This window comes from Pogoniulus pusillus, chromosome 10 (assembly GCF_015220805.1).
Source record: "Pogoniulus pusillus isolate bPogPus1 chromosome 10, bPogPus1.pri, whole genome shotgun sequence".
NCBI lineage: Eukaryota > Metazoa > Chordata > Aves > Piciformes > Lybiidae > Pogoniulus > Pogoniulus pusillus.
In genome coordinates this window covers 33,313,796-33,324,696 of record NC_087273.1, presented here as the reverse complement: position 1 = coordinate 33,324,696, position 10,901 = coordinate 33,313,796, and the positions used below count along the sequence as shown (strand labels likewise).

Below are 10,901 nucleotides of genomic sequence, written 5' to 3'. Positions count from 1 at the left end.
GCACAAAAATCTACCCCAGGCACACCAACAATGAAGGCTACAGAGATGGCTATTCTTGGAAAGCTTCACACACTGAATTAAGGCCATCATACTTTACTTGCTCTCCTTCAGCCACGAGTAAAACCATCCACGGTCTTCGGAGTCCAAGCGTTAGGAGGTGAAATGTGCTTCAGCACAACCAGGTCTTGATGACAGGCTTAATCCCAAGCTCAGTGGAACCTCAGTGGTGCTCCTTTTTCTCCTTGAGGTAGCTGAAGAGGACATCCAGCCCTCCTTCTATGACCTCAGGCAGGGGCCGGGACAGGGGGTTGTGGGCAATGTGGAGACCTTTGTCCATTGGGTTCCATGCGATGCGTGGCAGGCGGTGCAGCAGGTAGAGGTCGTCTGGGAGGGTCTGGATGGTGTTGTAATCAGCATTTAGCAGCTCCAGTGTGGTGAGGAAGCAGATAGACCGTGGCAGGGTGCGTATGTTGTTATTCTCTACTATGAAGATCTGCAGATTGACCAGATACTGGATGCTCTCTGCGATGTTTTCAAGCCTGTTGGACCCTAGGTGTAAGAAGTCTAAGCTCCTCAGCGCGTAAATGCAGAGGGGAATCTGCACAAAGCGGTTGTTACTGAGGTTGAGCTTCCTCAAATTTGTCAGGTCAGCGAAGTTCAGAGGCAGTTGGGAGATGCAGTTGTGCGAGAGGCTTAAAACCTCCAGCTTCCTGCACAGGCTGAGCTCTGCTGGCACTTCTGTCAGGCAGTTCATGTTGACGAACAAGATCTTCAGGTTCCTCAGCAGCCCAATCTCTTTAGGTAGGCACTTGAGGCAGTTGCCACCCAAGTTCAGCACTACCAGCCTGTCCAGTTTGCCCAAGGAAGGAGGAATCATCACCAGCTGGTTGTGGGAAAGGTTGAGTTTCTGCACCTCGGGCAGTCCCCACAAGAAGTCAGGCGTGCTGGTCATCCCTTTCATTATGAGGCTCAAGCTGACATAACGCAACCCCCGTCTCAGCAGCGACTTGGGCTCTTTCCCTGCCAGAAGAGCATCTTCCCAGGCAGGCAACTTTGGACCTTTCCTCAGAAAACCCATGCTCCTCCGTCTCTCGTTCTTGGAGTTCTCAGTTCCCATAACACCCTGGATCCCTCCTGGGAGATGAAATGAGGTTTTTCTTCCCTTGCAAGTCCTACATCAACATGTAAATGCCAACAGAGGATGTCTGACAGCTGGCAGGAGGCGGGAAAGTCAAAGCAAGGTGACAGGGAGGAGCTTGTGAAGTGCATCTCAGTCCACCGGTGCAGTTTCCATAGCTACCGAGGAAAAGTTTCACTTTTGGGGGGTTATGTTGGTCTTGGTGCACAGTCTGTAACGGAATACTTGCTCCTCACTTGTGAGCAAACCTGTTCGATTCAAAACCAACGCCACCAGGCAGCTGTCGCTGTCATTTGGCCTGGGGCTTTATTGGACAGCTATGTCTCTTCACTGCAGAAAGGTCACAAGGATGCTGTATATAACTTCTCCAGTCAGCTTTCTTGGCTATCTGGTACATACCATGGCTGCGGGACAATTAACAAGAGTGACTTCAAAAACAAACCAAGCAAGCAAAGCTGAAGGAGAAAGCAAGTGAAGAAACCACCTTTGCAGTTCAGATCTAAGTGACATTCTCCCTATCATTGTTTGTTCTGATGCTCCTCGTTGCACTGAAACAGCTTCCAGTCCACCAAAATAATCTGCATGCTGCAAAAATGTTGGTAAAGACTTTTCACAGAGTCATGGAATTGGTTTGACTGGAGAAGACCTCTAAGATCACAGATTCCAAACATTCATGGGAGTCCTTTTTTCTTTAGTTACTTTTCTGCTTGGTTACAAAAGAAAATAATGTTGTGCTTATATTAAGTTGTTCTGTCCCCTTCATGGTGAAGTTAGACCTCTTTTTTGTCACAAAGGGTGGCTTGACTGCAGCAGTGGCATTTTCCAGTGGCATCTGCAGCCACTTGAATGATTGCTCACCACCCACATCATCAAGTGTGAGCACTCATACCACACAGTTCTGCCCAAATTGCTCTGTCCTAAATGTCCTGGGCTACCTTCACATCTCTCAGCAAGGTTTTGAGCAACTCTTTCTTATTGTGCTGCAGAAAATGCAGCCTTTCTTCACAGGGCTGTGTTCCAGCCCCCTCACCAGCCTTGGTGCCCTTCTCTGGACACATTCAAGCACCTCAACAGCTTTCTTAACTTGAGGGGACCCGAACTGGGGGTGTGCAGTCTGGAGAAGAGGAGGCTCAGGGGTGACCTCACTGCTGTCTACAACTCCCTGAAGGGAGGGTGTAGCCAGGTGTGGATTGGCCTCTTCTCCCAGGCACCCAGTGACAGAATAGGAGGACACAGCCACAAGTTGTACCAGGACAGGTTTAGGCTGGATGTTAGGAAAAATTTCTTCACAGAAAGAGTGATTAGCATTGGAATGGGCTGCCCAGGGAGGTGGTGGAGTTGCCATCCCTAGAGGTGTTTAAAAGGAGGTTGGATGAGGCACTTAGTGCCATGGTTTAGTTAAATAGAAGGTGTTAGGTAATAGGTTGGACTTGATGACCTCAGAGCTCTTTTCCAACCTGGTTAGTTCTGTGATTCTGTGAGTGGCAGAGAGATGTCTGCAGGGAGGAAACCCAACAGTAGGTTAAACTTGGCCTTATGTGACAGGGGAGACTAAGGCTGGAATGTGGGCCTTCAGCCCAGTCAAGTGGAGAAGTCCTGACTGGGTTGTCTGCTCAGCTGCTAATTGAACACAGCAATTATCAGCCTAAAAGCATCCAAATGATGCATTGCCTTCTATTTAGCCTGGAGAAGACTAAGAGGGAATCTTCCCAATGCTCACCAGTGTCTTAAGGATGGGAATCAAGAGGATTGGGTCAGACTCCTTTCAGTGGTGAACAGCAATAGGACAAGGGGCAATGGACACAAACTGGAACACAGGAGGTTCCATCTGAACATAAACAGAAAATTCTTGACTTTGAGGGCAATGGAGGCACTGGAGCAGGCTGCCCAGAGAAGCTGTGGAGCCTCATTCTGTGAAGAGATTCCAAACCTTCCTAGACATTGTGATCCTGGACAACCTGCCTTGGGTGACCCTGCTTTTGGCAGGGAGGTTGGGCTGGAAAATCCTCAGAAGTCACTTCCAACCCCCACTACTCTGGGATTGTGGGACTACTGCTGCAGTGTCTTGCCTAATTCTCTTCTCTTTTGCTTTTAAAAGCTGTAATAATGGAAATGAAGAGTTTTCTTCCAGCAGCTTTAGGGAGATTCTCCTCCTCCTCCTCTAGTCTGCCCTAGTGAAGACACATTGGAAGTATTGTGTCCAGTTCTGGGCCACTCAGTTCAAAAGAGACAGGGAAGTACTGGAGAGAGTCCTGTGGAGGCTACAAAGATGTTGAGGGGACTGGAGCATCTCTGTAAAGAGGAAAGGCTGAGAGACCTGGGACAGTTCAGCCTAGAGAAGAGTAGCCCCAGAGGGGATCTTCTCCATGCTCATCAAGAGCTAAAGGATGATGGTCAAGATGATGGGGCCAGGCTTTTTTCAGTGGTGTTCCATGACAGGACAAAGGGGAATTCCATCTGAACATGAGGAAAATCTTCTCTGCTGTGAGGGTATTGGAGTGCTGGATCATGCTGCCAGAGAGATTGTGGAATCTCCTCCTCTGGAGACAGTCCAAGCCTGCCTGGACATTGTAATCCTGGGCAACTTTCTGTGGGTGATGCTGCTTTAGCAGGGGGGTTGGACTAGATGATCTCCAGAGGTCACTTCCAACTCCTGCCATCCTGAGATTCTTTAGTGGCTAATGCAAAGTGTAGAAAAAAGCCTTTTGACAATCTGCAATATTAAGCATTTCTCTTCTTTAAAACACAGCACTGGGACAGGGAACTTGCTTCAGCTCAGCCAGTGTCCCCCCCCAGGGCTGGGCTTGCACGTGCACCCATGGCCCCATGGTTGCTTCAGAGCTCTTTCTTCTGGAGATTACTTTTAGCAACAAATGCAAACCAAACACAAAGGAAGCACAGTCTCTCTGTAGCCAGTCTCCCCCGTGTCTGGCCAGATATTTTTGGACGAGAACGTTGTCCCCATCTCCAAAACACATTAGAGTTCACTGCCTGGGGACTTGGCAGAGCTCAGTCCAGGCTCTCATAGAATCATTTTGGTTGGAAGAGACCTTTAAGATCCCTGAGTCCAAACGTTAACCCAGCGCTGCCAGGTCACCGTTAAACCATGTCCCTTAGCGCTGTCTACACAGAAATCCTTGCTTCACAACAATGCGACTCAACCCAAATCCTCTGCACCCTTCCCAGGTTTTGCACCGTGAAATGAAGCCTGTGACACAGCCCAGCACAGTCTGGATCGAGCTGCTGAAGGCTTCACCCAGGGCTCTCCATCAAACGAAACCCCTTGCTCTGCTTCAGTCTCACATCTCTCGCTATTCCACCGCTCTGTCTCCACCGCCTGTCAGGCAGCAGCAGCAGCAGCAGCAGCAAGAGGGATTTAGAGATGAAATTCCACATCTGCAGCTTCCATTGTCCAGTTCCCTTCCTGCTTCCACGGGCAGCGTCACTGCTGCCTGGAGGACAAAAACCAACTGTTTCCTTTTCTTTGTTGTCTGGCGGAAAAACAGGCTGTGCAGCACGCTCACACTCCTGGAGCTGGGAAACTCTGAGGGAACCAAAGTCAATTCCCTTCCTGAAAGTGGGATAATAAAGCCACAGTGGCCTCATCCGGACGTCTCAGGAACTAAACTTGTGAGTAAAAACAGTCCCGTTATCTGCCGGTGGCCTGGGTTGGATTTGTTGAGACACTTTTCAGCTCCCTTTTCTCCTGCTGTGATGTGAGGATGGATTGACACTGACCTGTGTCAACAGAGCTCGGCAGAAAGTGGATATTCATTTTATTCAATGTAAGCTGGCCAGGAGGAAAGGAAAACTCAAAGCAAAGGGATTTGCGTGATGCAGCCTATTTGCTGAGGATTTTTTCAGTGGAGCCCAGTGACAGGACAAGAGGTAGCAAGCACCAACTGGACAATAGGTAGTTCCATCTGAACATGAAGTGGAACTTCTTGACTTTGAGGATGGTGCGACATTGGAGCAGGCTGCTCAGAGAGATTCATTCAGAACTCAGCTGGACAGGACTATCACAGGAACGCAGAATGTCAGGGGCCAGAAGGGACCTCAAAAGCTCATTCGGTCCACCCCCCTGCCAGAGCAGGATCACCTGTACCAGATCACACAGGAACACATCCAGGCAGGTTTTGAATATCTCCAGAGAGGGAGACTCCACAACCCCTCTGGGCAGCCTGTTCCAGTGCTCTGTCGCCTTCACAGGCAAAAACATCCTCATCATGTTTACATGAAACTTTTTATGCTCCTATAGGATGGGTGCTCCAGCCCTCTGATCATCATTGTTGCTTCCTCTGGACCCACTCTAGCAGTTCAATGTCCCTCTTGTGCTCAGGGCACTGAACTGGACACAGTACACCAGGTGGAGTCTCTCAAGAGCACAGCAGAGAAGGAGAATCATGTCTCTCATTCTTCTGGTCACTCTTCTTTTGGTACATCCCTGGACACAGTTACCTTCTGGGCTGCATAGGCACATTGCCAGCTTAGGTTGAGTTTTTCATCAACTGACACCTCCAAGTCCTCCTTAAAACTGCTCTCAAAACACTCCTTGCCCAGCCTATGTTTGTGCTTGCACCTCAGATGCAAGACCTTGCACTTTGCCTGGTTGAACTCCCTGAGGTTGGCTTGGGCTCACCTGTCCAGCCCATCCAAGTGCCTCTGGATGGCATCCCTTGCCTCCAGCATGTCAGCCATCCACATGGGCTGGTGTCATCTGCGAACTTGCTGGACTTTGTCTTTTAAATATCTTCTGATATTTGTTGATAGAATTCATGGAAGGGAGAGGTTGAAAGGAGCCTCAGAGATCATCTACTTCCTGCAATGGGCAGGGATGCCTCTCAACTAGATTCACTTGCTCAAGGCCTCATCCAGGCTGGCCTTGAACACCCTCAGGTAGTAGGCACCCACAGCCTTCCTGAGCAGTGTGTTCCAGGGTCCCACCATTCTTGAACTGAAGAACTTCCTCCTAAGATCCAGTCTAAACCTACTCTGCCTCAGCTTCAAACTATTCCCCCTTGCTGTTTTGCTACATGCCTTCATGGAAAGTCCCTCTCCAGCCTTCCTGTAAGATTGCTTCAGGTATTGGAAGGCAGCTCTAAGGTCCTGACAGAGTATTCTGTTTTCTAGGATGGACAACCCCAGCTCCCTTGGCCTATCCTCATAGCAGAGGTGCTCCAGCCCTTGGATCATCTTTCTGGCCCTTCTTTGTACTTACTTCAGGGGATCTGCATCTTTCTTATGCTGGAGTCACCAGAACTGGATGCAGCATTCAAGGTAGGGTCTCACAAGTGTTAATAATACCACTTAATAGATTTAAATGTCTTTTAATAGATGCCATTGGAATATATCTATAGGTACATAACTGATTTTGAATTCACTGAGTCATGTTCTCTATGGAGAAAACACCTTACATAATTCCTCCAGATCAGCTTTTTATTGCAAAAGGTGTTAATAGAAGAAGGAGCAGTTTAATAGGGTGGTGAAATACTTGAACAGGTTGCCCAGAGATGTGGTGAAGTCCCCATTCCTGGAGATATTCAAGGTCAAACTTGACAGGATCCTGAGCAACTTGATCTAGTTGGATATGCCCCTCTTTACTGCAAGGGGGTTGGACAAAGTGACTTTCAAAGGTCCCTTCCAACTCAATTGATTCTATGATCCTGTGACATTTTTAAGCAAAGCCTGTTCTAAAGTGCTGGAAAGTTCAACTTTTTCAGGAAACAAAAGATTCATTCATTATCTAGGTGTAGTATTAGGCATGTGGCTACATGAGGATGCTGAAGGAGGAGGGTTCCTCGAGGCCCTGCAGAAGTGCAGATCCATGAGCCAGCAGTTTGATACTGTGGACAAAAAGCCAGTGGTCTGCTGGGGCACATGCCAAACCCTCTTGGGCATTGTAATCCTGGACAGCCTTCTGTGGGTGACTGCTTTAGCAGGGGGGTTGGACTAGATGATCTCTAGAGGTGCCTTCCAAACCCCACCATGCTGAGATTCTGCGAAGGGTTGGATGTGTTGGATGTGAGGGAGGATACTTTGGCTAAAAAGGGTTAAATTCTTCTGAGGCCAGCAGAAATCCAGAGTCATGTGGGAGAAATGCTCACTACAAGTGCAAGTGCACCTACTGAACCATCTTCTCTTTCCTCTGAAGTCAGTAAAGAGGTTGGAAAGTGTTGTGTGGACTGTCAAAGATATCTCCTGGTCTTAATGTTTAAGGAAACAAATTTTTGCATGGTTTTAACTGCTTTGTAGTGCTTTGCTGCTCCTGCAGCTCTTTTGAAATGCTGAGTCAGATTTCAAAGGTAATTTGAGATTTATGAGATGTGACACAAGATGGGGAACAATTCTTAAGTCACTTTCAGGTTTGCTGTTAATTTGTGTTTAATTATGGTGCTGCTAACAGCCATTAATGTCTGCCTGTCCCTGGAGCTTTGATGAAATGTTTTGTGAGGGTCCCATGTGGACCTGCTGGATTGCATCATCCGTGAGGAATTGGACCTGGAGATGGATGACTGGTTGCACCAGGGTTTGTTTTCCAAGAGCTTTGGCAAAGCTTTCTGCAGACCTCTTGAGAGAAGACAAGCTCAAGCAATCCATGGAATGGAATAAAAAGAGGTTTAGGTTTGTGTGTTGTGATGGTTTGGGTATTCCCCCTCCACACACACTTTAGAAATCACCCAGACTAGACTCAGCCAGCTCTGGAAATATGAATGAAGCTTATATTTACAGCTAGCACAATATACAAGCAGATATTTACAGTATATACAGTTAGAGACAGAAACATACAAAAGATAAAAGGTAATACAGAAACAGAACTCCCCTCCCAGAAACCTGAGTCCCCAGGAGGGGCTCCCAACCGCCCCTTCACCTTCCCCCTGCCCCTCTCAACCTTACCCCAGTCCCAAGGAAGAATGGAGGTTCAGCCAGGGGGTGAGGAAGCAAAGTGGATTAGTCCAAAATGGAGAGTGAGGTTAGAGAGTAGGATGCAGCTCAGCCACTTCCCCGGCAGCAGCCCAAGTGAGAGTGGGGAACACTCTCTTGTTCCTATACATCTCAGGAAGCCTATAAGTGAAGCAGATATCAGCCTTGTTTTCCTTTCACAGCCTGTAATCTAGTTCTTCTCACCAAAACATTCTAGCTAGCTTCAAACCAGCACATATGTGTATGCAGATAGGAAATGACAGGCTTGATGCCTCCTGGTAGTCAGCTCCCAGCAGTGACTCATGTTACATGGAAGTTTTGGTTCTTGTCTTCAAACTTGAAGTAGTATTTTGAAATTCCAGAAAATGTACAAATGTCTGGCTCCTGGCCACCTACTTAGAATCATAGAATCTTACAATCAACCAAGTTGGAAGAGATCTCCAAGATCAGCCAGCCCAACCTAGCGCCCAGCCCTAGCCACTCAACTAGACCATGGCACTAAGTGCCTCAGCCAGGCTTGTCTTGAACACCTCCAGGCACGGTGACTCCACCACCTCCCTAGGCAGCCCATTCCAATGCCAATCACTCTCTCTGGCAGGAACTTCCTCCTAACATCCAGCCTAGACCTTCCCCAGCACAACTTGAGACTGTGTCCCCTTCTTCTGTTGCTGGTTGCCTGGCAGAAGAGACCAACCCCACCTGGCTACAGCCTCCCTTCAGGTAGTTGCAGACAGCAATGAGGTCTGCCCTGAGCCTCCTCTTCTGCAGGCTGCACACCCCCAGCTCCCTCAGCCTCTCCTCACAGGGTTTGTGCTCCAGGCCTTTTACCAGCTTTGTTGCCCTTCTCTGGACACCTTCCAGCACCTCAACATCTTCTGTCATCACTCCCCTCTGTGTGTACCAGGCAAAGAACCGATGTCTTTGCCTACATTAAGCAGAGGTAACCCGAAGTCCTGCACTGTGGTATCACACGTGTTCATCCTGTGCCCACCACAGTTCAGAGTCAGTTAGGTTGTGAAAGACATTTAACATCATCAACTTCAACCATGAACCTCTCACTCCCAAGTCACCACCAAATCCTGTCCCTCAGTCCCTTCCAACCCTGACTGATTCTGTGATTCTCTACGTAGCTTTCAAATCTCTCCAGAGATGGTGACTCTACCACTGGCCTGGGCAGCATTTTCCAGTGCTTGACAACCCTTTCACTGAAGAAATTGTTCCTAATGTCAAACCTAAAACTCCACTGATGTCACTGGAAGATGTTTCTTCTTGCCTTTTCTCTCAGAAGAGACCACCTCCACCTTGGTTCAGCCTCTTTTCAGGGAACTGTAGAGTCCAAAGGTTTCCCCTCAGCCTTCTTTTCTCCACACTAAACAACCACAGCTCCCTCAGCTGTGCCTCAGAACATGCTCTAGACCCTTCACCAGCTTTGCTGTTCTCCTCTGGATGCACTCCAGGACCTCAATGTCCTTCATGTTGTCCTGGCCCCAGTACAGAACTCAGGACTCAAGGTGCAGTCTCACCAGTGCCGGGAACAGGCAGATAATCCTTGCCCTACTCCCATTGATCACACTATCTGTGATCCAAAACAGGAAGCTCAAGGTGGTCTTCTTGGCCACCTTGGCAAAATGTTGTTGTATCAACCTTAAGGAACAAAGGCAGAGGGAAGCTCCAAACTTCTTTTAGCACTGAAAGCAAACCCCAGCTGATTCATTTAGTCATGCCTGATTTTGTGGTTAAAATAAATGCCTTAAAAATAAATGCCTTAAATAAATGCCTTAAAAAAAAAAGGAGCACAAGCTCTTTTTTTTTTTAATCTTAGTCCTCATGAAATTTAGCAAGTCAGAAGTGCAAATCATCAATGTGTCCTAGTGTGAAGAGGTTTAGGTATTCCCATGCAGAATCCATTATAATAATGATTGAAAAAAAGCAGGTAGATAATTCAATCAGAGCTGCTGTGGAGCATTAATCCCAGATCCATGACTTTTAATATTTTTTGCTGATATCAGAAGAAACTCCACATGTACCTTCATATCCCTGTTAAATGATAAAGCAGGATCTAATTAAAGCTCCCCAAAACACATAGCAGTGTCTCAGTTTGGGATTCACCAGAGACGTTATCAAACAAAAGGGCAGGCATTTGAAGACTCAGAGCTGGCATTAGTAGCTTGTATTTTCCATTCCCCAGCTCTAATTGGAGGAAACATCTGATGCTTAGCTTCAGAGGGCTGGAACCAACAAATAGCATGTCTCAAGCAATCAGTAGAGCAATGTATCTAGGTTTTACTCATATGACAGTGATATTTGAAAGCCTATGAAAGCATAAAATGGCTTAGATTGGAAGAGGCTTCAAAGATCACTTAACTCCAACCCTTCTGCCCTGGGCACCTTCCAGTAGACCAGGTTGCTCAAAGCCTCATACAGCCTGGTCTTCAACACTTGCCACAGCTTCTCTGGGCAAGGCATTCCAGTCTCTCACTACCCTCATCAGAAATGAATAATATTGGTTACTGTAGGGTCAAAAAAAGGGTGGTGAGGTCTGAGTCAAGATGCTAAGGGCATCACACAGAGCACAGCTCATTTGCAGTAGGTGGGGGAAAAAAAGCAGGTGAGAAGCAACTTGCATTAAGAAATTATCTTAATAATAAAAAAAGAAGAAATCAAAGAGAAAATTACATCTTTGAGCTCAAGTAGAGGCAAAAAGAAAGGAGTAGCCCACCTAAAAGCCATCAAATACCTCCTTTGACAACCTCTCATGAGCAACTTCCCAGTAGAGAGAATCAAACCCAAACCTCTTCCATATCTCAACATCACAAGAGATTAATGGTGTTGTACAACAAGA

At 47.4% G+C, this 10,901-nt stretch overlaps 1 protein-coding gene across 1 annotated transcript; it reads right to left on the bottom strand.

Annotated features, from left to right (window-relative positions):
• Positions 1-220: 220 nt before the first annotated feature.
• LRRC30 (leucine rich repeat containing 30) lies at positions 221-1,269 on the bottom strand. Its single transcript, XM_064150423.1, has 2 exons — positions 1,211-1,269; positions 221-1,172 (listed from the first exon to the last, which is right to left on the bottom strand). The coding sequence occupies exons 1-2, from the start codon at positions 1,267-1,269 to the stop codon at positions 221-223; spliced, it is 1,011 nt and encodes a 336-aa protein (XP_064006493.1).
• Between the last annotated feature and the right edge of the window lie 9,632 nt (positions 1,270-10,901).

Excerpts from the sequence above, each read along its gene's own strand:
- LRRC30 (XM_064150423.1), bottom strand. The coding sequence starts at position 1,269 with ATGCACTTCACAAGCTCCTCCCTGTCACCTTGCTTTGACTTTCCCGCC. Across the intron at positions 1,173-1,210 it reads TTTCCCGCCTCCTGCCAGCT|GACTTGCAAGGGAAGAAAAA; the intron begins GTCAGACATCCT and ends ATGTTGATGTAG.